At 41.1% G+C, this 27,035-nt stretch overlaps 7 protein-coding genes across 7 annotated transcripts; 3 read left to right on the top strand and 4 right to left on the bottom strand.

Annotated features, from left to right (window-relative positions):
* Nucleotides 1-287: 287 nt before the first annotated feature.
* On the top strand, nucleotides 288-1,093 carry LOC125209796. The gene is made up of 2 exons (XM_048109378.1): nucleotides 288-963; nucleotides 1,068-1,093. The coding sequence occupies exons 1-2, from the start codon at nucleotides 288-290 to the stop codon at nucleotides 1,091-1,093; spliced, it is 702 nt and encodes a 233-aa protein (XP_047965335.1).
* A 3,573-nt stretch (nucleotides 1,094-4,666) lies between these two features.
* LOC125216406 (GPI transamidase component PIG-S) lies at nucleotides 4,667-9,088 on the bottom strand. Its single transcript, XM_048118107.1, has 13 exons — nucleotides 8,866-9,088; nucleotides 8,080-8,776; nucleotides 7,729-7,813; nucleotides 7,477-7,566; nucleotides 6,956-7,029; nucleotides 6,576-6,660; nucleotides 6,394-6,483; nucleotides 6,024-6,154; nucleotides 5,658-5,739; nucleotides 5,533-5,580; nucleotides 5,385-5,457; nucleotides 5,202-5,305; nucleotides 4,667-5,028 (listed from the first exon to the last, which is right to left on the bottom strand). The coding sequence occupies exons 1-13, from the start codon at nucleotides 9,032-9,034 to the stop codon at nucleotides 4,918-4,920; spliced, it is 1,839 nt and encodes a 612-aa protein (XP_047974064.1). The 5' UTR covers nucleotides 9,035-9,088; the 3' UTR covers nucleotides 4,667-4,917.
* A 359-nt stretch (nucleotides 9,089-9,447) lies between these two features.
* LOC125214161 lies at nucleotides 9,448-11,649 on the bottom strand. The gene is made up of 2 exons (XM_048115064.1): nucleotides 10,980-11,649; nucleotides 9,448-10,099 (listed from the first exon to the last, which is right to left on the bottom strand). The coding sequence occupies exons 1-2, from the start codon at nucleotides 11,242-11,244 to the stop codon at nucleotides 9,753-9,755; spliced, it is 612 nt and encodes a 203-aa protein (XP_047971021.1). The 5' UTR covers nucleotides 11,245-11,649; the 3' UTR covers nucleotides 9,448-9,752.
* Nucleotides 11,650-17,898: 6,249 nt separating this feature from the next.
* On the top strand, nucleotides 17,899-19,458 carry LOC125214160 (RPM1-interacting protein 4-like). Its single transcript, XM_048115063.1, is given in 5 exon segments — nucleotides 17,899-18,075; nucleotides 18,405-18,651; nucleotides 18,654-18,874; nucleotides 18,951-19,136; nucleotides 19,210-19,458. Coding segments are annotated over 5 exon segments (684 nt in total). The 5' UTR covers nucleotides 17,899-18,069; the 3' UTR covers nucleotides 19,234-19,458.
* A 54-nt stretch (nucleotides 19,459-19,512) lies between these two features.
* Nucleotides 19,513-22,385, bottom strand: LOC125214159 (oleoyl-acyl carrier protein thioesterase, chloroplastic-like). The gene is made up of 7 exons (XM_048115061.1): nucleotides 21,912-22,385; nucleotides 21,137-21,270; nucleotides 20,928-21,041; nucleotides 20,578-20,673; nucleotides 20,297-20,384; nucleotides 20,147-20,215; nucleotides 19,513-20,028 (listed from the first exon to the last, which is right to left on the bottom strand). The coding sequence occupies exons 1-7, from the start codon at nucleotides 22,224-22,226 to the stop codon at nucleotides 19,747-19,749; spliced, it is 1,098 nt and encodes a 365-aa protein (XP_047971018.1). The 5' UTR covers nucleotides 22,227-22,385; the 3' UTR covers nucleotides 19,513-19,746.
* A 706-nt stretch (nucleotides 22,386-23,091) lies between these two features.
* Nucleotides 23,092-25,050, top strand: LOC125214357 (FHA domain-containing protein FHA2-like). The gene is made up of 3 exons (XM_048115354.1): nucleotides 23,092-23,844; nucleotides 24,107-24,264; nucleotides 24,635-25,050. Exons 1-3 carry the CDS (start codon nucleotides 23,205-23,207, stop codon nucleotides 24,842-24,844), a joined length of 1,008 nt encoding a protein of 335 aa, XP_047971311.1. The 5' UTR covers nucleotides 23,092-23,204; the 3' UTR covers nucleotides 24,845-25,050.
* A 113-nt stretch (nucleotides 25,051-25,163) lies between these two features.
* Nucleotides 25,164-27,007, bottom strand: LOC125214358. Its single transcript, XM_048115355.1, has 4 exons — nucleotides 26,740-27,007; nucleotides 26,535-26,648; nucleotides 25,587-25,691; nucleotides 25,164-25,482 (listed from the first exon to the last, which is right to left on the bottom strand). The coding sequence occupies exons 1-4, from the start codon at nucleotides 26,864-26,866 to the stop codon at nucleotides 25,244-25,246; spliced, it is 585 nt and encodes a 194-aa protein (XP_047971312.1). The 5' UTR covers nucleotides 26,867-27,007; the 3' UTR covers nucleotides 25,164-25,243.
* Between the last annotated feature and the right edge of the window lie 28 nt (nucleotides 27,008-27,035).

Genomic DNA, 27,035 nt, shown 5'->3' with positions numbered 1-27,035 from the left:
AAACTAGTCTATTTTATGCAAATGAATGCAGTGTATAATAAAGCATAAGTGATTGCATAAATGAGAGAATGGAAAAACATTTAGCATTTTCATTAAAAAAAAAACAAATCCCTCTAGACTCGTTCAATCATTCCTCAAATACCATCTATTACACTATTTTCCCTCCCTATTTATTTCTCAAAAAAAAATCATGAAAAATATAATATTTCAATTTTTCACTTTGTATACTAAAAAAACCATAAAAAATAATTGTATCATTCATTATAAGTGGCATTTAACGGCGGCGGATGGAAACCGAGGGCGGCCCCAGCAAATTCACCCGCGCCGTATCCACCCGCACCCTAACCGACGTCATCCACGACGACCCCGACGACGACGACCCGAAGGAGGAGCTCCGCGGCTGGAAGCACTTCAAGGAGAAGATCCGCAGCCAAGGGCGGCACGCAGGCAGCGGGGCCGCATGGACGTCGAGCGTGTCCGTCCCGGCCTCGGACGTGCCGGTCCAGACGAGCCAGAAGCGCGTCATGTTCCGGCACCCCTCGGGCCGGGTGAGCGCGGCCCCGGAGTCCGACCCCGGCATGCTGCAGGGGGCGGAGATCGGGGCCGTGCAGCAGGAGTTCCTGAGGCGGAACTCCAGCGGCCGCAACGAGCGGAGCGGGAGGTTCGACAGCGACCCCTCGCCCCTGCGGCGGCTGCAGGAGGAGGAGGCGGCGGACGAGGAGGGGGAGGAGGCGCCGGCGAAGATGTCGCTGATGTCGTTGCTAGCGGAGAACGACGACGAGTACGGGATGGGGGAGGACGAGGATGAGGAGGAGGACGAGGAGGAAGACGGGGGAGGAGCGAATACTAACTGTAGTATTTGCATGGTGAGGCATAAGGGGGCGGCGTTTGATCCGTGCGGGCATTCCTTTTGCCGCCTGTGTTCCAGGGAGATGTGGGTTCAGGGGGGCAATTGCCCTCTCTGTAATAATTATGTTTTGGAAATTCTTGATATTTTCTAACCTTTTTTGTTTTTAGGTTTATACTTTTTAATAATTGGATTTAATTATTACTCCTTTGTTTCCCAGGTATTTTTTGCTTCATCAATGCTTAAATTAAAAGTGTGGTTTCTCATGATATTGAAAAACCAAACCAAACTTTCTTAATATCTATATTATACTACTCCCACTTTAGTAGTTCTATTGACTTTTCTGCCCTCGTTTTATAAAAATGATAATAAACAGATAAAGTGGATAGATGGTAAAGTAAGAGAGAGAATAATAGCAAAAAATAAGAGTAAATAAACCCCCTAATATTTCCACTACAATATTTCTCAAACAAATTTCCACTACAATTTGATAATTTAATCCTAGATTCCAGCCCTGAAATGCCCTGAAGTGTTTAGGTCGCTTGATGCAAAAAATTTTTCCAAGTGTTTCAGTATTACAGAACTTGCCTGTGCTGCTGAATCCCCATTTTTCACCTTGGTAGAAGTTTTCAGAATTGCTATGTGCTTGTAAATTGTAATCATCATAGTGTCGGTTGCTTCCACAATTTATACGGAAAAAAGTAGAAATCATCTGAGGGAAAAAAACATGTTATGAATATATAGAGTAGGAATATCCAAAACAAATAAGAATATTCCTCAATAATTTACACATTTAGAGTTGTTTTACACACACTACCTTAACGGCTTGATCCTCTCATCACCCCATATAAAAACACAAAAATAACTTCTTCTTCTTTTTTTCTAAATAAAAAACTTGAACTTTTACCTTTGCAATCCATTCTTAGCCAAGGAGGTGTATTTAGTTTCCAAGGATTTACTAGTTGAATAAACATCGTCCATTAATATATACAAGTGAGTTGTCACTTACCTAGCTTGCACCACGGATTTACACAAGAGGGAGCACCACTGCCAAAAGAACGTGATATTAATGGTCATGCTACATTGAATAATGAGATGTTTAATTGAAAATGCATTAAAGAGAAATCTGTAACTCACCTGGTGTTTCCATTTGAGTTGGCAAACAAGTTTCTGAAAAGGAGTGGCGATATTTAAGTGAGTATTGAAAATCTGAACACAGCATACACATAAGGATGAACATTAAATAGTAAACTCACGGGCTGCTTCTCGCGCAACTTGGTACTGGATTTAGAGATGTGAAGTTGTTGTAGGATAGATCGCTGCAGTTTCAATCAACTACATTGCTGTATGAATTTTGAGCACACAATTATCATTCCACTTGTATGATAAGTGGGAAATATTAGTATTAAGTTCTGGATGGAAATGGAACCTCACGTGTTTCCCTTATCTTCCATCAATTGTGGCACTGTCCCGTTAAGGAAGTTCCCAATCAGGTAACTGGAAAACAAATATATCAGAGTTAGCAATTCAACCAAATTTGACTTCAGAACCCCCAACACTCAAAGTAGACATGAATCATCATGTGAGGAGAGTTGAGCCATATAATTACCAACTACGGACCCTATTGACAGCTGTATAATACGAAATATCATCACTGTGTAATAAAAGCACTAATCTTCGATTCAGTCAACTAAAAGAAATGTTGAAAGTTGTCAAACAAACTCTTACATGTCTCCTTCTTGACCACCAAGTTCTCGAGGAAGCAGTCCTGTTAATTTGTTGAAACTCAGATCTCTGCACAAGATATGATGGTATTTAACGAAAACTATAACAACAGGGCATGGTAAGGAATTAAGTTATTATAGAGTATTATTTTACTTTACATTAACATTTTGGTATGTAGCAATGTTACCAATGTTTTCCAGCCACAAATCATTCCAAACCTTTCTTAATAATAGTAGTCAAAACAAGACAACTTAAGCTTAAGGTTTCTGGTTGCGAGTTAATTATCAGGATATGCAAGCAACAAAAGTATTTATTTTAATTTAAAAACAAAATGACCTCGACTCAGAACACCGGAGACAACAAAAAGTTTACGAGACCTAAGGAAAAAAATAATTTTAAGTCGGATTATTTCACTCATCTGGTGTCTTGATCATGTCGCAGGGTGTTAAAATTTTCCTAAAACCTAAAAGAGTATTAGAAACTCTGCTTTGCATTAAAATATCAAAATACACTACAAACCCATTACTCCAAAGAAAAGTTATTATATTGAAATAACTTGCACGAACCATCCAACCAAATATGTATAAATGTTTGGATTCTAAATAGTCAATAATATATAAAGGAAACTAGTGCCACCAAAAAAACCATTATACTAACAGTGAATCGTCAATCTTCAGTTGTGCGGTAGTTCCCCTACAAGGAAATATTTGAGAGAAGAATGGATGGAATATGTGAGAAATGGTTTAGGAGAGGTGATGTGGGAAAACTAAGAACACTTTATTTCTCAAATTTTGGTGTTCAAATTTTCAACTTCTCAACTTCTTCAACCCGAAAAGAGCTCCAACTATAACCAAACTTAGATCTTGAGGGGAATCAAGCGCCAACCATGCAACAATCTGCATAAGTAACTAGGAGTTAAAGTGTGAATATAACAAATGTAGCCATCACAGAATTTTATGTTTTCCATACTGGTTATTTATATGATGCATAGAAACAGTAATAGCCAAATTTTGCCAACAGAAGTTACAAGAAAGTCTCCTTATAACTATTATTATTATTATTATTTTTTTTTTTAAATGAAAATTTTATAACTAAACTCTAGTGAAATTTTTATCATAGCAAAAATACTTAAAATTCTCCTACAATTGGATATCCCTAGTGATTCATAATCTATACCTCAAACATTGTCCACAATTTTTCTCTTTCTTGACAGCAGAATATTTAATTTCATAAACAGCAACTAATACTCTTTCCTAGACAGAGATTTAAAGATTAAAAAAAAAACCACCGAAGATATCTTTAGAAGTAGTAGGTACTCAAAAAGAAACCAAATATAGCCCAAGAAAAAATAACATGTAAATTGATCGGCATAGACAATGTGCAATTAGTAAATATGGCATAGTCCCAAAAGGCCCAACATCATACATACAATTAAAAACAAATAAATTCAGTGAATGCCATATTTCAATTCCTTAATAGGCAATTCCTAATACAAATTTTACGTACAGTTAAAATCAAATCAATTCATTGCATGTCTACCCTATTTCAATTCCTTATAATGCTTCAATTAGTCAAGTTCTTGATCATACAAAACCAAATAAGTATGTGGCGGCATATTCCTGTTCAAGAAGTGTATAATACTTATATTGTGTAATCTACCAATCGCTTTAATTCCCTAATTAGGATATTAATTCTTGGATACGGATGAACCCTAATGAACCTTAAATTTAACGAAGGAAAAGAACCTGATATTTTAAGGGTGGGCGAGGCAATATGGAGGGAAATGTTCAGAGAGAGCGGCCGAGATGGGAGACAAACCGAAAGTGTTGAATAATGTAGGGCCAGAAGGAAGCTGACAGAGACGATGAGAGAAACGCAGGCGTAACTTTTTCCACTCACTTTTCTTCATATTTCTTAAAATTCGTGCAAGTCAAACATAGACAATGTTACGTAGAAACTAGGTATAACTCACATTTATGCAAACATTTATAAATAGTTACAAACTCCTACTAAATTCATTAAAACTTGTTAAAGGTGGTGTTTTAATTTACAGCAGTATATTCGAAGTTTAGAAATTCATGAATGCAACGCGAATCAGAAAATCAACATGTTAAGTTGTGCAAAATATGAAAATATATTGTCCATACAAGAATCACACCCTAAGCATACACAAATGACTGTCTATTTTAATTTACGAGGTACTGAACGTATAAAATAACTGCACTGAACCAAGCGTGGCCAACGCGACGACCCCGGTATTTGCTTTGTCGATGTGCTGCTACTGTCAGCTTCAGAATCAACTAAAAACATTCCCTTGTATATGATCTCATTGTGGCGAGGGAACTCTAATCTTTCTTAGCTTTCCATGCTTTAAACTTTCTGCTTTCTTGCTTGTACCTTTTCCATTCTCTAAGGGCTGCCAGAAGCACGTGCAGCGCAACCGGCAGGAAGAAGGGCTGTCGTAGAACGAGACAGCAGATAGTTAGATTGCCTAATTGTGGCTAGGTTCAACATCAACAGCGTAATATTTACAATTGCCTCTAAACAAATGAAGCAAGCAACATACTTAATTCTATTTTGCTGGCTGTAGAGGAAGAATGGAGTGAGTTTAAGTAAAATGAGAACGAACCGAGTAGACAGCAAAGCAGTGCTCAAATGAGTAATAGCTCACGGACATCATGGATGGATGGTAGAAAGCATCCTCCGCAAAGGATCTAGCTCGTCTTGAGGATACTGACACAAAAACAATGTATGAGCTATGGGTTAGAACATGTCTGCATTTCAATGGCAGAAAATATTGCTTCCATCATACCGGCAGAAGCGTCGTAAATTCCAGCAGACACGTTGCTCAAAGCCGATTTTGCAGCCTCAAGAGAGTACCTCACCTGCTCAATTAATGGAATTGGGTATCATATAATGTTCCACTAAACTAAAACCAATATATGACATGGAATATTCACCTGTTCTCCTATTTCCTCCTTAATAATCATTCTTGGAAGTGACTGGACCTGCATAAATATCTTGCTTGTAGTAAAGACAAGGACATACGCTGAAACTATAAGCCAACAAAGAAAGTATGGCGTACCAGTCGAGAAAGTGATCCAAGAGTGGTGGTGCACTGAAGAAGATTATAACATGTGTGCTGCCGTGATAATACATCCAATTCCCTTATAATCAGAAAGTACACATGCTATCAATTTCCGTAGACAATTACTCTTTACAAAAAAGGCATTAACTAAACGGGGAATGTGTGGCTGAATTCCAAACACTTCCAACATGTTTTAGGAAAAGCATAATGAAAATAATATTTTCATTCTTAGCGGCATATAATACTGTCACTAATCTTTTAAATATTAGCATGTTACGACTAGAACTAAAGAAACCACATCTAATTACAAGCTTTTTGTCATTTTTGCCATATTACGCTGAACCAGCTAATAGACTTGCTTACCATTCTGTGAAGCCACTTTCACTGGTCAAAAGTCGCATTGTGCCTGATGCATCACGAAAGATGCCTTTGGACTTCAGACCAAAGAGTTGTCGTAGCTGTCCTATGAAGACTTCAAAGATTTTCCTCATGTCCTGTTGTCACAATTGAGGATAATATACTTATGGTAAAGTTTTTCTACTTAAACCTTATATCTTTTGAGTAGCTTAGCTAGAAAAATTAGTGCAATAACATTTGCAAACTAGTCAGCTTACATAACTTTTCTATGGGAAATATATGAACAAAAAATGGAAAAAGAAAAATAACACAATTTTTAAAACAGAAACTATTACATGAGAATTCAGAACAAGATCACTTAACGATTGCAACTGACCTCAGAAGAAATCATATGCCTGACACGAGTCTCCATTTTTGAACCATTCAAACAAGCTGCATGGTTCCAAACAACAACACTGCCCCACATCTGAAAATTTGGCACATACAGAAAAACTGAGTTTGAAGGGTAAAACACAGTAAAGAAACAATGATTTAAATTTTAAAGCAAACTTAACTCACCGGGGATATAAAGCCATTTGATTTAGAAATTTTCCCATTAGGGAGCTGCAATTGAAGTGGACACTCTGTTGAAGATGGGACATACCTGGGAGAGCAAATAGAACAAAAAGGAAAGGAAACTACATTCAATAGTTTCTAATAACGAATCACAGACTCAATCAGGATATTGAATATCAATCAGATTAGCTGTTGGTAGATGCAAATAATTGTCTGATTTCAAGGTTTTCCCTTAAGTTACTATCTCACAGGAGTGTATGATATCATTACGTTGACCAAAGTACTTCAAGATTATAAACTAAACACAAATTGACAGCAGTAATATTACATAATTTTACATATACTAGTAATAATGAAAATCATTAATGAGTTAAAGATTATACACCACAAGATGGAGGATCTTCGAACGTCCTCCTGCTGCTACTGATGTATCCAAATGCCACTCATTTGAGTTTACCTACAATATCTGGACATATAAGCGTTTTGATGACAAGTTTTAAAATAAATAGTTACTGTTCATTTTATGGCAGAATAAGCAAACATGAAAATTTGGTAATCACACAGAGAGTTAGTCATTACCATGATTTGCAGGCAGCAGGCTTACTAGAAAATGAAATTGTACTACAAGATATAATCTTCAGCAAAATACAAAAATAAATGCAGATGTTATACTGCAATATGGCTCTTCCCTCAACCTTAAGCATGCATCAATTGCAAGAAATTAAGAAAGTTAATAAGTTCCAAACAGAGAACTGATGCTGCAAGCATGCATCAGCTCATTTTTCTTAATTGAGGTCCTTGCGGATAGGAGGAAATATGGTATGCAACCCGACATACAAACTGCACAATATTTGTTTTTTCCTTAGATCAGGATACCCATAGAGGAAGTGTTGAGAGAACATACAAAGAAAGGAAGATCTTTTGTAGTGAAAATATAGCTCCCCAGCATTTCATCCCAGTAAGAAAACGAAGACTTTGGAGTGTGGTACAAGACCTGTTCTTTCATCAAAGATGGTACAATAGTTAATCAACCTGGAGTGATAAATTCAATAGATACAAAATCTAACAAAGAGTTCACAAATATAATTCCAAGCTATATAGTTTACCAAACATTCTCTTAAACACTAATAGACACGAAACAAAGCTTGAGCATGACCTGACTCTCCACGCTTATATCTGCTAGAGGCTTCAAATACTCGAGAATCGGAGCCAAGAGATTATCATCTATCTCTTGGAATTCCCTGCAGAAAAAAGTAATTGAAAATACTTTTCAGTTTGCAGTAGCGAAGTAGATTCAAACTTAAGCTACAGCTGACACTCTGTCAAGGCATTCAATGAAGAATCAACAAAACTAGCAGCATAACCAGACACTGTAAATAACAAACTAGATAAAAAAACATGTAAATATTAACAGTGTTGTTGTAAGAACAAGATATTGTGAAAACGATAACAATAACTGCATCATAAGCAACTTTCCTATCAAAATCACATCAAATAAGTTTTATACCAGTCATAAATCCAATCATGAGGATTAGCATTCAGCAAATTAAATGAAAGCACGATCTTCCCATCTGCTCCCACAGGCATAAACTCCCCACTGATCGACCCTTCCTCTTTTCCACCATTCACAAACGCTTTCACGAAAACAGAGGCCACCTTCTTCACCGCCTCCTCCTCTGAAACTCTACCCACAATCCACCCATGCCTATATTTCCCAACAACTGCACTCACATCCTTCTGTCCTTCCCTCCTCACCACTATCATCGTATAAACATTTCCTCCATTGTCACGACTATCACTTTCGTCCACCAACGAATGCAAATACTCATCGAACAACTCATCATTATATTCCCCTGAATCCTCATACTTGTTCGGCTCACTCAACGCTCCACACTTCCAGTTGAAATCATTGTCACTACGAAAACAATCAGCACCATTTTCTACGACTACAGAAACAGATGAATTATAGCTACAAGCACCGCAGGATGTTGAATCCTTGGCAGCGATTTTCCGCATTTGATGTTCAATCTTAACCGATAATTCATTAGCATCCAATGAAGATCCTCCTGTACCAACAAATACCGCTCGGAATTTGCAAGGAAATTGCAACGGAATCGACTCAACTGCGGCGGACAAATCATCGATTTCTCGGAACGGCAGAGGCGATCTGTAGATTTCTACCGATTTTAACAAAAATGGAAGACCTGCGGTTGCAAAACATAGCAGAAACTATAAACGAGTACAACATAAAAGATGAAACAGTGTGATTGAAATAATTTGCGATGATTTGTACCTAACAGGAAAGAAAAGAGAACAGTGAAGGTGAGAGCGAGGCGTTTCTGTCCTGGTTTGGTTTTGCGTGGGCAATCCTGTTCAGAATTTTCGAGCTTCGAGGGCAGAGGTTCAGCAGCTTCGGCAATTTCCGCCGTCGACGGCGGATTTGGAGCGCTGGCGGCGGCCATTTTCGGTCTATTCGAGCTCTTCGCAGCCGAGAAAACTCACCATTTTCTTTTGTAATTAACTTTGAGCTAATATTTTTGAATCTGAGTAAATAAATAGGAGTAGTATTCATATACGTACTCCATAATTAGATAAGATTATAATTAAATGATCTCATATTTTATGATTACAATTAATTCGTCTTATTTCTTAATATTTGAATGAAAATAAAAATTTTGATTTTGAATATAAAATCTCAAATGATTATATTCTCAAATTCTATATTGAAATCAATTACTATAATTCTTTAAAATTAATTTTAAATTTTACTTTTCAGTTTTTAAGTCTTGACTAATAAGTAATCACGCGGGACACAAACTCGTAATTAATTAAGACTCAAAGTAGTAACAGTAGTTACTAATCTTGCGTGATACTATGCCGAAATTAAATATTGATAAATCCATTCAATGGAACAACACTCGTTATGATTTAATAATGCACATATAATCTATCAAATCGAACGCTCTGGAAAATAACCTCTAAATGAATAGTTGTTGAGATCCCAGTGTCAATTCTACTTGCCCCTTTCCTCGTCGTTGCTACTAAAGGTGCACACAAGTTCGGCCCAGGCCCGACTCCCCGCGAGCAACGACCTCGTAAGCGATACCGAAACCAGCCACAACCAAAACTCACTACTTCCTAACAACAAAAACCTCAACTAGTATACCACCCAAACTATCCTCACTTCCAACCATGGCTATCTTCGAGACGACAGTCGTACTCGAGCAGAAGATCCGCCGCTTGTTTCTGCAGAGCAACGACATGAGCTTCAGCCGCCTCGAGCAGCACATCCTTCTCCGCAGCCTCCATCTTCACCATTTCCAAATCATCAATCAAACTAGATATTTCCTGCTGAAACTGCTTGGCTTCTTCAGCAGCTCTCTCTCCCATCTCCCTCATTTGCACCTTCTCTGTCTCTAGCCTCTCGATTTCCCGCGTTAGAACTCTGGTGCTGCTTCTTAGCTTGCTCAGCCTCCGCATGTAGTAGTGCATACGATCAATCAGAAACCCGAGGAAGAGAGAAAAGGCTGTGATAGATATGCAAGATAACCAGACATCAGCAGCGTTTACAAGCGGATAGGCATAGCCCTCCTTTCTCATCGTGTTAACAAAGATACGATACGAAAACAAAGTAAAAGAATGATAGCAAGAAGTTTAGCATCAAAGTCGATCTATAAAACGATTGCAGATTTTTCAATATGAAAATGAAAATGAAAATGCTTAGATATGATAATTTTGAAATAAGAAGGCCATAGCAGGATTTACAAGTTCAGTTTGCTCAAGGTCTAGATTCGAGAATTGCCAAAACGAACCATGAACTCGTTGAAGCCACAGTGGGAGATAGCACACAATGGTGATCAGCAATCAAGATTCGAGAATCAATTAACACAACCATAAACACATTTTAGCCATTCGGAGAAAGTAAACATAACATTCATTCATAAGCGATCTGTGCACGAACAATCAAGAAGCAAGAATGACCAAAACAATCAAAGTTCAAGAATCCCTAAAAGCAACCATAACACTGAATTTTGAGAGAGTGTATCGTGCATTCTTCTACCATTGTTATCTTATTCCATTCACAGTATATAAACCGGTTCTATATCAGTTCCATTCATCGTCTTCCTTATCTTACCATTCGAGAATAGCTACTAACACATACAATCAAGATACAAGAATCACCAAGATTAATCATAAGCAAACACAACACTAATAAGATCCAAGCCCACCGTAAGAAACCTGTACTCATTCAAGTCGTTCCGATAAGCAAACACAAAAAGTCACTAGCACTTGAGATTCAAGAATCACCCTTAACTCATTATGATAAGCAAAAACAAAAACTCATCAGCATTCGAGACTCAAGAATCGTGAAAAGGAAGCCATGACCAAATCTACAATGACCCTTACCCATAACAGTAGCCTCCAACAGATTAGTCCTCCAAATCACCTGATCCATAGGTGCCATTGCGCCGTGCTTAGACCCGACAACGCTAAACAAGCATGACAACAGAATCACAAAAATAGTTCCAGCTATGGTTGAAACTGTGCCCCTTCTCATTTTCACTTCATCCAAACCCTTCATCACCAATTCCCTCAAAGGCCCAATCTTCACCATTAAAAGGAATGCCACTAAACCCTCACCACACACAATTACAAAGACCGGAGGAATCATCCTTCCCACACACACACACAATTACACTAGTCCCTTTCTGCAAACACTAACTTTTTTCACAAATTGAAGCATATTCAAGAAATGAGCTGATATGGAGAAATGCAATCAATTCTTTATTTCTGTGCAAGCCTTTAAATTTTTTTAAAAAATAGAACTTTTCACAACTTTTAAATTTTTCAGTAGCTATGATAATAAAAGGAAGAATCTTGAATTTATCTTTTGTTCTCTAAAGCATTGGGTTTTTGAGAAAGCAATGACCCACTACGCCTTTCAGCCAAGATTATCTTTGGAAATAAATGCTGAGACAAACTAAACTCTACAATTAATCATATCCCAATTGCTGTTTCTGGTTACTTTGGAGATTTTTCTTACTAAAGGATGAAACTTTAACTTGATTCTACTTTTTCTTGGATAATGGTTTATTAATTGAGAAAGCAGAAAAAAGGAATGGTGCTGAGAAAGAGAGGGAGAGAGAGGTTACATGGATGGAAAAAGAATGAAATTGCAGAGCACACTGCACAATCTCAAATAAATGTAGTACTACTACTTGTCAATCGATATTTATTACTACAATATGTTTTTGTTTTAGAAATATTTGTCATTGTTTAGGAGTTGACAAAAGACAACATTGGCTTGGTGAAACATTTAAACTTTATCTTTACTCCATAATCAACTCAAATGTATCTTCTGAGGCAACTAGTCCCCGTGCAATCTAACATGACAATATAGCAAACGTCATAATAGGCACAAAGAGCCTATTTGAGAGCTGATCACCTGTTTTGTATGAATGAAAGATCTAGACAACGTCCAAACCGCGCTAGGGTTTGTAAAGAGCTATGGTTTAGAGAAAGAATATCTTTTTATTTCTCAATTCTCGATATTTTTGACTCTCTAATGATCTCTAGTATTTATAGAGATCGGACCCTGCTTGATTCGACTCTACGATTCGGGAAAGAATCAAGAAGAAAATCCGAAAAGATTTATTAAAAAAACTATCCTAATATAATGTTCGTTCAAAAGGAAATAAAAGCATAGCAAAAATAAAATAAAATAACTTGGTGACTACTCCATCTCTATCTTCAATAAGTCATGAAATCCTTAAAACGTGCTGGTCTCGACGACACTCGTTTCAGCCCGCCTTTCCTGCTACGCGTGACGCCCTTAGCTCTTCCTCTTGGCTTGCTCGGCGTTGCTTCTTGCGTGTCGTCGACGTTGTTATTCTCCTGCTTGGATTGCTCGTTGACAGGTTCTGGTGTTGCCATGTCGAGGTTCCTATCAACTCCTCCCCGGATGAGATCGACCTTGTCCTCAAGGTTGAGGGACGGGAAATGTTTCAGAAGCTCCAATGTAGGTTCCCAGGAAGCTGTTGTGGGATCACTCGCCCAATACACTAACCACTGACGTTGCGGCAGTCCGTCATGCAGAGCAACCCTCTCCTTCGTCGCCCTCACCGGCGTGTCAACTGGTCTACCATTTCGAAAGACACAAGGCAATTGATCCGAAATCGCCTCAGACAGTGGAGGAACAAAAGGCCTCAAAAGTGAGACATGAAATACGTCATGGATGCGACTCCCAAGTGGCAGCTGCAAACGGTATGCCACTGCACCTACACGATCGAGAACAACATACGGTCCATAGTATCGTCTACCCAACTTAGCAGAAAGAGGGCGTCCGACAGAGACTTGACGATACGGTTGGAGACGGAGAAGAACTTGATCACCCACCTTAAACTCCACATGTTTCCTATGCTTATTCGCTTGCTCCGCCATTCGTCTCTGCGCTGCAGCGAGATTACCCTTTAATAACTGCAGCAGGGTGGTACGTTCGCCCAAGGAAGCTGCAACAGCCGCGTTCTTGGATGGGGCGGCCGGGGTGCCAAAAATGTTTGGAGGCTCACGGCCATAGAGGGCCATAAAGGGCGACATCCCGATGCTTACATTCAAACTGCAATTCATTGCTAATTCTGCCCAAGGAAGAAATTCATACCATCGTTTGGGTTGGTCAAACGTGAAGGCGCGCAAGTATTTCTCGAGAGACCGATTGGTGACCTCTGACTGTCCATCAGTCTGGGGGTGATAAGCGGTGGTGAACTGAAGCTTCGTACCACTCATAGTTAACAACTCCGTCCAAAATTCACTTAAAAAAATTGCATCACGATCTGACAATAGCTTTTCGGGGAAGCCATGAAGTTTGACGACTGTGTTGATGAATAACTTTGCTACCTTGGGTGCATCGAAACCTGTCGGTAACGCACCAAAATGAGCATATTTGGATAGGCGATCCACAACCACCATTATTGCGGTAAACCCATGCGAAGGAGGGAGACCCACAATGAAATCCATAGAGGCCGAAGACCATACCGACTCCGGAATCGGCAGCGGCTGAATGAGCCCTGAAGGCTTGTCTGTAATGTACTTCGTGGCCTGGAAAATCTGGCAAGCTGCTACGTAACGTCTCACATCAGTTCGCATTCCCAACCAATAAAACGACGTCGCGACACGAGCAAACGTCCGCCTTTCGCCGGGGTGGCCGGCTGCCTTGGAGTCATGTGACTCACGCAGAATGTCCGCCCGCACCATGGAGTCTCTGCTCAAGTATAGACGGTGCTTAAAATATAGCACACCGTCAGACACGGAGATATGAGCCGGTGCTGTACCTACCGCGACTGCTGTGTGAAGTTGAACCAAGTCGGGCAGCTCCCGATTTTCTTGACGCACTCGGTCCATCAAGGTTGGAATAGGTTGTGAGAGCAAGACAAATAAAGTATGCTCCTCGGTCGGTTCTTCGTGCTCTCGGCGGGATAGGGCGTCGGCGACCCGATTGGAAGCTCCAGACTTGTACTCAATCTTAAAATTAAACCCCATCAATTTTCTTAAATAGAATTGTTGATCCGGTGTTTGTACCACCTGGGATAATAAATCCTTCAAGCTCCGTTGGTCACTACGAATAATGAACTCCCGCCCAAGTAAATATTGTCTCCATTTGTGTACCGACTCGACAATAGCATATAGCTCCTTGTGATAGGTGGATGCAATACGTCGCCTAGGCCCCAACTTTTTACAGAAATAAGCCAAGGGGTGGCCGTTTTGCAGCAAGACGGCGCCAATGCCAAAATCTGAAGCATCAGTTTCAATTGTGAAGGGAAGCTCGAAGTCGGGAAGGTGTAACACCGGAGCAGCCGTCATGGCGGATTTGAGAGCTTCGAAACTGTCTGTAGCAGCTGATGTCCAGGCGAATGCCTCCTTTTTCAATAAATCCGTAAGTGGGGCTGCAATGAGAGAGTAGTGCTTCACAAAACGCCGATAATAGCTCGTCAGTCCCAAGATTTCGCGCAGCTGCTTGACTGTGGTAGGCGTCGGCCAAGATGACATGGCTTCAATCTTAGCCGGGTCAGCTTGCAGTTCGCCGGCTGAAATTATATGCCCTAGATAGTCGATCGTCTCCACCCCAAACGAGCACTTCGATGGCTTGATATAAAAACAGTTGGAGCGCAGAATAGACATTACCCGCTCCAAGTGAATCGCGTGTTCCTCCATCGAAGCACTATACACCAAAATATCATCAAAAAAAACAATAACATATTTGCGCAAGAAGGGACGAAAGATACTGTTCATTGCTGCTTGAAATGTCGACGGGGCATTCGTCAATCCGAAAGGCATAACCAAAAATTCAAAATGTCCGTCGTGTGTTCTGAATGCAGTTTTATGTATATCGGCCACATGCATCCGAATTTGATGATAACCGGATCGAAGGTCGAGTTTGGAGAACACTCTCGCCTTATTGAGTTCGTCGAAGAGCTCGTCAGCCGTAGGGATAGGAAAGTGGTCGGGTGTGGTAGCTGCATTCAAAGCACGATAATCAACGCAAAAGCGAAAAGTACCATCTTTTTTCCTTACCAACAAAACGGGCGATGAGAACGGGCTTGTGATGTGTTGAATAACTCCCTGTGACAACATCTCTCTAACTTGACGTTCTATCTCCGTTTTCTGAAAATACGGATATCGATACGGTTTGACATTGATTGGCCGAGTACCTTCCGGGATATGTATCTTATGATCCCACTGGCGAGCCGGGGGCATGGATGTGGGAACCGAGAATATCGAATCATATGATTCCAGGACCCGGCTGATGAGAGGATCCGTGGGCAGAGGTGAAGCTCGCGGCTCAGGCGGTCCAGCAGCGGGTTCCGTCGAGATGAGCTCAAACAACTCGCAGTCCGGTTCGTGATCAATCAAGGAAAATAGACCATTATAAGAAATCCTCCGCGGTTCGGCGCCATCTCCTTGCAGAAATATGGTTTTATTGTCCCATTTGAACTGCATCGTCAAGGTCTGAAAATTCTTGGTCACATCCCCAAGGTCCTGTAGCCATTGCACTCCTAGAATTACATCTGAGCCTTTCACCTGTAATATAAACAAATCTATATCGAAGGAATTGCCTTGAAGCATAATCTGAGTTTTTAAGCAAGCAAATGAACATTTCAACGATGCACCATTCCCCACAAAAACTCGAAACGGAGTAATAGGGTGAATTGGAAGACTTAGCTGTTCTGCGACGGTGGGCTGAATAAAATTATGAGTACTACCACCGTCAATCAGTACGGACACCTCCTGCTCATTAATAATCCCCTTTATGCGAATAGATCTTGGCTTGAGTTGCGGACCAATCACGTTGACCGCTGAGACGTCACCTGTAATGACCATCGTCTCGCACTCCTCATCAGTCGGTATCTCCAGTTCAGTTGACTCATCATCTTCATCATCTACACCCATTAGAGCGTAGAACTTTTTGCTACATACGTGTTCTCTAGTGTACTTTTCTGGGCACCAATAACACAAGTTTTTTCGAGCACGTTCTGCACGTTCGGCTGCTGATATCTTGACAATAGGGATGCCGGGCTTGGGGTGTGGTCCCACTGCAGCAGGCCGCGGTTGCTGTGTGGTCAGCGCCGAAGTCTGATTCGGTCTGGGTTTCGAGTCGCGGTCGTTCCAGGTCTGGCGTGGTTGGGCACTCCGCGGGTTGACCAATCGTTGGCATGCAGCAAGCTGTTGTGCCAAAGCAAAAGCCTCATTGAGGGACGCTGGGCGTTTAGTTAACAGTTCGAGTTTGAGTGAATCCTACAAACCGGCGATGAAGAGTGATGTCAAGGTCTCCTCCCCCACGTTGGAGGCTTTTTGCATTAGATCTTCGAACTCTGCCTGATAGATTTCAACGGTTGAGGACTGGTGAAGATTGGCCAAACACCCAACATAATCGACATAAACATCAGGGTCAAAACGGTGTTTCACAGCCAACAAAAACTCGTCCCAACCTTTCTCCGGACAATTGTCTTCCCAATAAGTCAACCAACTGGAAGCTGGATGATCAAACAAATATGAGGTCAAGTAGATTCGGTCCTTTAGTGGTGTATAGTGGTGATTGAAATAGCGCTGGATTTTGCGAATCCACTCCATCGCGTTTTCTCCATTAAACCTAGGTGCCTCTGGCTTGATCTTTGGTAGTGGTTCGGTTTCCAGACCCTGCGGGGGTCGCACCAGTGATTGCGGTAGTTTCCAACTCCTGGAGGGCGCGAGAACCGGATCGGGGGGTTCTGCGTGCTGCTTCTTGCTTGCGGCGATCAGGATGGCAAGGCTGTCCTCTATCTTCTTAGCTTGGGTATCTTGTTTGCGTGTGAGAACCTCGAGATCAAACTGGATGGAGAGCAATTTCTTATCCTGCCCAGCGTAGCGCGCTTGGACATCGAGCAATTCCTCCGTCAATTCAGCTGCTGATAAGGGCTGTGTTTCACTCGTCGACATCGTAAGGCACGGGAGAAGAGAGATCAACGAAAGCACCAATTAATAGGCACAAAGAGCCTATTTGAGAGCTGATCACCTGTTTTGTATGAATGAAAGATCTAGACAACGCCCAAGCCGCGCTAGGGTTTGTAAAGAGCTAAGGTTTAGAGAAAGAAGATCTTTTTATTTCTCAATTCTCGATATTTTTGACTTTCTAATAATCTCTAGTATTTATAGAGATCGGACCCTGCTTGATTCGACTCTACGATTCGGGAAAGAATCAAGAAGAAAACCCGAAAAGATTTATCAAAAAAACTATCCTAATATAATGTTCGTTCAAAAGGAAATAAAAGCATAGCGAAAATAAAATAAAATAACTTGGTGACTACTCCATCTCTATCTTCAATAAGTCATGAAATCCTTAAAACGTGCTGGTCTCGACGACACTCGTTTCAGCCCGCCTTTCCTGCTACGCGCGACGCCCTCAGCTCTTCCTCTTGGCTTGCTCGGCGTTGCTTCTTGCGTGTCGTCGACGTTGTTATTCTCTTGCTTGGATTGCTCGTTGATAGGTTCTGGTGTTGCCATGTCGAGGTTCCTATCACGTCATGCTCGAGCTGAATGTACCATCGCAAGTGATAGTCATGAGGTTGTACATAATTCTCGTAAAAACTACTAATATGCTATCAGACTATAAATATATCGCTAGACGTGACATGACATGATAACAAAATAGTTCGATTGCTGAATATGAGTGGATATGAGTGATCCTATTAAAATAATGAACTAGTCACATTTGAGAAAATTAATAACGAAATATGAAGGATTGAAGTAGTTACGAATTTCGATTTTCTTTTTTTACTTTCGTCAATCAACCAATTAGATCATTTGTTGATGGTATATACTCCTTCCGCCAGCATTGTATGCTCCCTCTCTCTTCACTGCTGCAAATTCGTTGCTGAAGAATTTTGCCGCGACCTAGGGCCTAGGTTGATCTAAAAGTGTCGAATTACGTCGTCTTAATAACTACTCCTACAATTCTGCGCATCCAATGGCTGTAAGTTCACGATTTTCAATTTCTTCCCATACGAAATTATATGAATTCGCCTTATTTTAATCAGTCGCTTTGTCTCTCTCTTCATATTTCCATCATCACCTAATTTAGCTTCTGTTATGTTGTTAGTTCAGATCTGCTTCGTGTATATACGTATATGTATTTGTGCATTGGTTGTAGTTTTGTGTAGAAATTCACAATGTTTAATACTAGTACTATTCACATTTGGTTTGAGGAAGATTCATTGATGCATCATGATTATTTGGAGATTGAACTTAATAATTCATACTTTTCTCAATATCTGCATCTAATCGAATAATGCTATTAAGCAGCGTTCAAACGTGCCAAAATTTGGCAACTGGGAGAACGAAGACAACGTTCCTTACACCGTATATTTCGAAAAAGCAAGGAAAAACAAAGGTGGGAAGATGATCAATCCTAACCATCCAGTGGAAAATCCGGCCACATTTGATGATGCTCCGCCACGAGACGAGCCCGACGGGAGGGGAGCAGCGGGGTCGAGGCCCGAACGTAGAGTGAGCAAAGAGGAAGACGCCGATTCCCACAACTCCAGTGAAAATCCAGGTCCAAGGGCTGTAAGCGAATCGACCGGGTTGCCCGCCCTGCCCGAGCCAGTGCAGGATCCGAGCAGAGCTTCGACCGCTCACCTCTTCACCAGAAGAAAGTCGCGGGAGGACGAGACAGCAGTTCACCAGCTTGGGAAGGGAAAAGCCATGATAATAGTAGCCAAGGCACCCCTGGGAGATCCAAGCTAAGGCCAACTAGTCGAGGCGATGAGAGTGTGAGTCTTTCTTACTAAGAATTCAATGTTTGAAATGTATTTTCACCTTATTAAGCAAACGGTGTTGCAATGGCAGCCCGACAAAGGTGCGGCCGTGCCAAGATTTGGCGAGTGGGATGAGAACAACCCTCAGGCGGCAGAGAACTTCACGCACATTTTCAACAAAGTGCGTGAAGAGAGGAATACCGGAGCTGGGAACGTCTCTGGGACTCCCAGACCTCCGTCTTATGGCACGCCCGAGATACAGAAGGACCAACCTAAGGTTCGTTGTCCATTTCATCTGTCTTAGCCCTTTGATTCAATCTTACGTTTGTTTTCTTAACCTTCGAATGCAGAAGGGTTGCTGTGCGTGGTGGTAGAGAAAGAGGAAGAAGATGACAAAGGGTGGCGAACATGTATCGTCTGTGTCGTGATCATAGTCGCCATCTCTGTCGTTCAGGGGTTACGTCTACTTAGTTTTGGTCTTTCTAGTGTCCAGTTTCTCCTAGATTCTTTCATTCTCTCCCTGTTGTTGTAATGAAATATACTACTACCATATATAATCACTGGATTTTCAAAATTTGGAGCACCATTGTTAAATTATACTATGCCTCTGAAGAGTTGATCTTTGATATATTGTCATAACAAAACATCAATCATAAAAAAGAACATAAGAACTGAAATTTCGGCAAATGTTCGACGTTCTCACAAGAAACATACTAGAATTCAATCATCTCGATCAACAAAGACTAAAAAACTTCATACAAAATCATCGGAGATAACGAAAAGCATAGAGTTACAAGATGCCTACTGGCAATAGAAGGAACGAACAACCAACGGGGAACTTCATAATATTACCTCTGGGGATGAGTAGAAGGGGAGGCGAAACATGCTCATCTCTTTGCGGGTTTCTTCCGCCACTCAGTGCGCCCCCGGTTGATCTCAGAACCTTCTTTCGACAATCTCAGGAGATGCAGAAACTGAAGGCGGTCGTTCTCATCTCTTGCAGCAGCCAGAGAGCCGTTGGTTCCCTGAAGCCCTGGAACTGTGCTGTCGTCTATGGCTGGCTCAGGGCTGGTGAGGGAGTCGACTACATCATCGTGCTGGCATTCGCGCCTGTAATCCAACGTTATAGTCTGCAGCTCATGACTGTCGATGATCTCTTGAGGCATGCTCTGTTGGGGGAAAAATCACAATTCAGAATAAAATAACTAATTTCCAAACAAGAAACAGCCATTTCCAAGAACATACAATGAAGGAAATATACTAAATTTAACTAACTAACTAACCAACCTCTAGAACCCATCCAATGTAGGTGACATTGTTTACATGCTGGTTCATGTCAAGATCAGCTCGTCTAGGCTGCGAAAACAGTGGCGCACCCATTATTTCAGATAAAAGGAAACAAAGTTCGAATTATCTGGCAAAACCCAAGGATCTTACCACAAGCCCGACTTTGTAATGATCAGCAGGGTCATCGAGTTTAGCTATTTTCTTCAAGCTAGCATTATTCTCTTCTGGAAAAGCTAGTCTGCCATCAAACAAATTAACAGACATATGATAGTTAGTTGCACGTGCTGTTCATGCAAGATAACACGAAAGATTTTCGGGAGCAGCCTAGAAATTCAGTATACCAACATCCTTGAAAGATAATACACAGAACTTTGGAGCAACTTAAGGCATAACTACCAAGTGAAGGAGTAAATCAGAAAGAAAGACTTCACCTAAGCGTTTTGGGGCAATAAACTAGATATTCGTCACGCACTTCATCAGTGACTTTCTGCAGCCGCCTGGTATCTTGGTTCATCATCACCCACTTGCTGCAACAAAACAGGTAAAGATGATAAAAGGCTCATCAATTACTGTTGAAATCATGAAAGTGCTAGTCGCGTGTCACGAACTAGAGGTACAACCACCGCAAGAAACAAGTGCTAAGAACAGAATTAGGTTCCACCATATCATTAGATAGAGGTTTCCAAGTGATTAGTACGAAATATTAAAGTTAAAGACGAGCCAAGTTTCAGAGTAAGTTCCCACATTGATCACCAAATTTGGAAAAAAAAAATCAACGCACCTAGTTGCCCGTCCAATGACTTCACCAGTAGTATAATCTTTGAGAATCCAATCACGTCTTGTGCCTATCCTTCCTTCACTTTGGCACCATGTCTCGATCTCAACCACATCACTCCTGTTTCATTATGAATATTGTGAAAGCACAGATAAGAGCATTAGCAACCAATTTGCAATTACTAGGCAACAGTTAAAATTCTCAAATTACACTACCAGGCAGGGTATTTGTAGATCTCAATGTGCATACGAGCAGTCACCCATATGAGATGATATTTTCTCATAGTAAGCGTAGTTGCAAATCCATCAGTCGAGAACCCAACATACTGAGCATGGTTGCAACCAACCTCCTGCTCGATTAGAACGCAAAAATAAGTACTAGGTTGGAGATAGTTCGATTTAGCCTCGATGAAAAGATGCGCACAAGATTCAGGCAACAAAAGATGCGAGAACAATATACTATAACATCAGTTTATTCCACTCCAAATGTATACCGCGATTCAAACAAAGTCATGAAACAAAAAGAAAACAAAGACAGATTCATGAATCAAGTTATACACAGAGAAATTTGCAGTAAACAAAACATTCACCATAGTTCAATGGACAAGAGAAACGATTGTATGAAAACATATTCTCAAAAAACCAAGTAAATCTTCTCAACCAATTACAATTTTCCAAATTCTAATCTATACAACAAAGCATGAATATTTCGAGAAATTAGTTTAAATTATATCAACGTTTATTAACCCAAATATGAATCATATTTAAAAAAAAGGACAAACAAGAATTAGGCCAAATTATAAACCAAACACCAAAAAGACCACAAAAGATGCAATCTTGCTCAAAAGAAACACCCACATTAACGCTCAACACACCTCAATCCTCACCAAATGTGCAATCTTCCACCAAATCAGCTAAAATTGCAGATCAAATACACCCATTCAAGTAAAAAAAAATAATACTAAAACCAGCTAATTTTTTAGCGAAGCACCTGCAATAGATTGGCTATGGTTTCAACGGTGGCGGTTTTGTTAATCCCGACCTCATAACACCGCACTATGAACTTCTCCTTATACGACAAGCCGTCTTCGGTCAAGCTGCCGAGCCGCAGGCGGTCGGCTAGGCTCGTCTCCTGCGCCTTGCTCTTTGTCTCGCCCGTGGCCACCGCCGCCACCCGCAGTGAGGCCGCCCTCCGCGGGCGAGCTGAGCACGGCGCGCGAATCACGCCGGGAAATCTGCAATTGGCGGTGTTATCGGCGGCTGCGGCGGCATTGCATGCCGAGAAAGCCCCTCCCCTCAGCAACATTGGCGGTGGCTCGAGCAATTGGGGATTTATCTGGATTCTCGCAAGGAATTGATTGCCACAAAAAATCTAAAATTTGGGCATTATTTTAGTGCGCGTGTTTGTGTTCTTTATTGTAGTGTTCTTCGATATGATCGATGCACGGAGGCTGGAAAATGGGTAACTTTTTTAGGGAAATTGGATTTATTACCTTCTGATAGATCTGTAGAAAATGGAGAACTTTTCATCATTTTCCGAGGGGGTAGTTGAAACAATGATTACAATCTCAATTATTTTTCCTTCAATTATTTTTAGATTATGGAAAAAAAGATTTTCAAAATTGGAAAAAAAAAAATCCTACGTTAAGATGAGAATCACGCAATATGAAATGCCGTGTTTAAAAGATTGGTCACGCCCAACCAATTATCGCGCTGAGATGCTTGTATCGGGCCAACCGAATAGAATTATGATATCCATCGGTATAATAACATAATTAGGTCATTTAATCCTTCACGACTCGCCGATTCGTAGTTGGATTGCCCCAGCATTACCGTCGAGGATCCGGTGTAACTCACCGCCGTCTGTGCTCTTCAAGTCAATCGGGGCATGATGAGTGACGCTGACAACACGTCAATGATAAGGTGGTTGACTTGAGATAATGCAAATAAAGGTTAAATTAATCAGGATTAGATCGCTGAGGATTGAAATACCTTAAGGTGTTAAAGATCGTATAATACATCATTTTATTTGGTGCGCTCAAAATGCCGGAAAATATTAGTTGAATGTGCTACCAATCAGACATTTCGGTACATATGGTGAGATTCCACTTTCAAGAAGCAAAAAATCCAATTTTAAAAATCTACCAAAAGAAGAAAAAAACTAAATATTTTACAAAAGGAAAAACCTTCAATATTATGGAGTAGTACAAAAAGAAAAAGGAAAAAGAAGCTGCCTCCAAATTAATCCCCCAATTCCAACGATCGGAACCCTAATTCCGCAGCGATGAGCAGCAGCGACGTGGAGGCCGGCTTCGCGAAGCTGCAAGGCGAGGATTTCGAGTACTACATGCAGACCTACTCGATTATCCTCGGCCGCAATTCGAAGAAATCGTCTGTGGACGTCGACCTCTCCTCCCTCGGCGGCGGGATGAACATCAGCCGCCACCACGCCCGCATCTTCTACGACTTCCAGCGCCGCCGCTTCGCCCTCGAGGTGCTCGGAAAAAACGGATGCTTCGTCGAAGGCGTCCTCCACCTCCCCGGCAACCCGCCGGTGAAGCTCGATTCCCAAGATCTTCTGCAAATCGGCGATAAAGAGTTCTACTTCCTGCTTCCGGTCAGGAGCATTCTCGGCGGCCCGATCGGACCCCGCCACCACACGGCTAATTTTCCGATTGGGGCCCCACCGGCGGCGCAGCATAATTTGGGGATGCCGCCGCCCTCCGGTGGCGGGGTAGGGCTTGGGAAGAAGGGTAGAGGAAGAGGGGAGTATTATGAGGATGAGTATAATGAGGAGGATGGCGGAGCTGGAGGGGAGGAGGGCTCGTCTGGAGGTAAACGGATGAGGCGGATCGACGCCGGCATTGATGCCGGCGGTTACAGTTACGGCTCCGGTGGGAAAGCAGGGGGGTCAGGGCAATCAGGTAAAAATCGTTCAATATATGAAGTTCATTTAGTACTGGAATTTGCTGAAACAGTTGATAGATTTTGTTTATGATTAGTCTTCAAATTATCACCTATTGTAGTTAAGCATCGGTTTAAATGTCTAAGTTAGGGAAGTTTACACTGATAAACTCGTGTTCTTGTAATAAAGGTTAACTTATTAAATTGATATGGTCTATCTATCTACTGAGGCAGAGATGCAATGTTTCTTTACTATCTAAGAGCATACACATTTTATTTCAGATAAAAAGGGTGGTGGAAGACCACGAATCGACAGGGAATCAGATAACCAGCAGCTCCTTCAGCTGGAGGAGAAGGATGTCGTGTCATCAGTCGCAACGGTTCTGTCTGATCTATGTGGTCCTGGGGATTGGATGCCGATGGAGAAACTTCACACAGAGGTAAAAGAAAATTTGAATAAATCTTGTTGGTGACTATTGCCTTCCAACTTTGTTAGTACTTGCAAAGATGACCAATTGGCAATATCAAGAATCATGTTTCTATGTGATATCTTTGGCCAAGATTTCGATATGTGATACTCGTGTTACTTTCGTTTTGGGATTAACTTCTCTATGTTTCTCCCCCTTGTATAGTAAATGGGCATTTGTAGTAAGCTTACCATCTCCACTCATCTAAGCTGTTGAGTTCTGATATGGAGTAATCATTATAGTGACTATTCCCCCACCAAAACTTGTATTTTACATTGTTTTCCTATTAAGAATGTCTAGATTCATGCGTCATCTTGGTCTGAAAATAATTTGGTTCACGCAGTTGGTGGAGCAATTCGGCAATATCTGGCATCACAGTCGCGTAAGGAAGTACCTGACATCCGAGGATGTTTTGACCCCGGAAGCCAATGGAAAACCATGGCATGGAATGCTCATGTTGTTGAGGAAGTATCCTGAGCACTTCGTGATCAACACTAGATCAAAGGGGCGCGTTGCCCAGGAGTTTGTCTCGCTCGTGTCACTGCTCTCCTGAGAGGGCTCTAAGCATCATGAGCAATGGAACATGTTAACAAGGATGATTACTTTACTTTTATGAAATTTTATTCGTTCCTAGTTAGTTTCGAACATCTGATTGTGTAAATTTTGTCTGAGCAGCAAATATGTTATGTATGATGTGGATATTTGAAGATTGAATCTGAAGAGGTTTGATTGTCAAATAAAATCACCACTTTTGACTCAGTTTATTATTTCATACACTTTTACTCAAACCTAAATTCAAGAGAAGGTCACGGCGAGACGAGCCGTTTATCATTACGATAGGTGTCAAGTGGAAGTGCAGTGATGTATGCAGCTGAGGCATGAAAAGTATCCATCCAGCAAAAGCAAAAGCAAAAATTTAGTACATGCCACACAGAGTTACAACACAGATGTATCAAGATTCTTCTTTTTTCAGATTATGGACACTTCTGTATATTTTTTCTTCCCGAGCACGTTTTGCAGCGAGAGCCTCTTCGTCTAGTATCTTGATTGGTGACCACTCGGGCAGTACAAGCCAGTCGTCCTTCTCTTTGAGCTTGTAAATGGCAGGCATAATCTTAGAAGTAGCATAATCAACTGCTGTCCCAATAACAGCAAACATCACAGAGTAACGAACAGCGCCAACTGGGCCAGCTGAGATACCATTGTAAGACAAAAAATGAAACAAAACCCGAATCAGAATGCAAGAAACATCAACACATTTGCTTATGCAGATAGAAATGGCTCGGAACCCTGACCTTGAAGACGACCAAGAATAGCTCCGCTACCAAACCCTCCAATAGCTGAATTTAGCAAGTCGTCTGGTTTACCTTCTCTACTCACCCTGACAAATTCTCGCGCACCTGTAACTCCGGGAGGTCAATATATATCTTGCAGTTCACACCCCACACCCCACACCCCACACCCCATAGGAACGAAGAAAAAAGGTATAGATATGTATTGCAATTACTATCATTCTCTTTGATATACTACTATTTCAGAATGGTAATGAGGTTTCTGACTGCATAGAAACTAAGTGTAGAGAAGTCTATTTGTGCATCAATACAAACAAAAAGCAGAAGAGTGCAATATTTCAATACCATTCTATCGTCCAGCTGTTTACCAGCCATTCAATTACCCAATCCACGAAAGATATGAAAGATTTAATCTAACATAAAAGAACTAGTGACTGGTAACAACACAATGTGCATAAGAGCAAAAAAGCAAAGAAAAAGAACAACTACATGAAGAGTACTTGCATTGGCCGTTCGATTTGTAGCCTACCGGAGAAAACATCAGGCTTTTCTGCCAACTAGACATGCATATCAATCTATAGAAAAAGAGAGCTCCATGGTAATCAACTAAATATATGATTATCGCAATATAGACATTGTGATGTTATGATCCAAACATAAGTGTTATCCGATTAATCTTTACCTATATACAGTGAAATAAAGATTGACTTTTTCTTCAACATAATAATGATCAGATTTACTTCCTCAAATCAATAAAGATGGAAGAAAATCCACAGCGCAATATGTTTGATCATAAATTTGTGATTACCAAATACAATGAACAATAGCATAAGTGGAAATGGAAAAGCTACACGATCCATCTAAAATCAACATAATCAAATGTGCTATGGTGAAACTATGAATATCAAATTCGATCATTAAAAGCTATCAATATCAAAAGAGTAACTTTACCGCAGTAACAGCCGGTGACGATAGCGAAATTCGAAGCATATATAGCTGAAATCGCTGAAACGCCGGGATTATTTCGGTGTTTTGACAGCAATCCTACAGATCCTCCAGCAATCCCTAGTTTTTGCACATAAACAATTCTCTAAATCAGACGACGATCATCAGAAAAACAATTCAGAAAGCAAGATAGAGAAAAAAAAAGAAAAACCTGCGAGCACAGTGGGGATTAGAATGCGCTGCTTCCACTGGTCCGGATTCGATGAAGACAAATTCGAAGAAGAAGATAATGGAGAATTTGGTGTGATTTGATCCGCGCTTTTTTCGTCCGAAGCCATTTGAGCTGAGGGGGAGGCGGTGGTCGACGGTGGCTGACGGCGGCGATAATCAGCTCATGAGCTACCGAAGGTAACGAAGAGACTGAAGATATCTTATACGGGCCGAAATCGTTTAATATTTCGGCCCATTGGGCCCGAATATTTGAGCCGCATTGTTGACCAGATGCTG

This window comes from Salvia hispanica, chromosome 3, assembly GCF_023119035.1.
Source record: "Salvia hispanica cultivar TCC Black 2014 chromosome 3, UniMelb_Shisp_WGS_1.0, whole genome shotgun sequence".
NCBI lineage: Eukaryota > Viridiplantae > Streptophyta > Magnoliopsida > Lamiales > Lamiaceae > Salvia > Salvia hispanica.
Note: the sequence above shows the minus strand (reverse complement) of the source record. Positions and strands in the feature narration are given on the sequence as shown.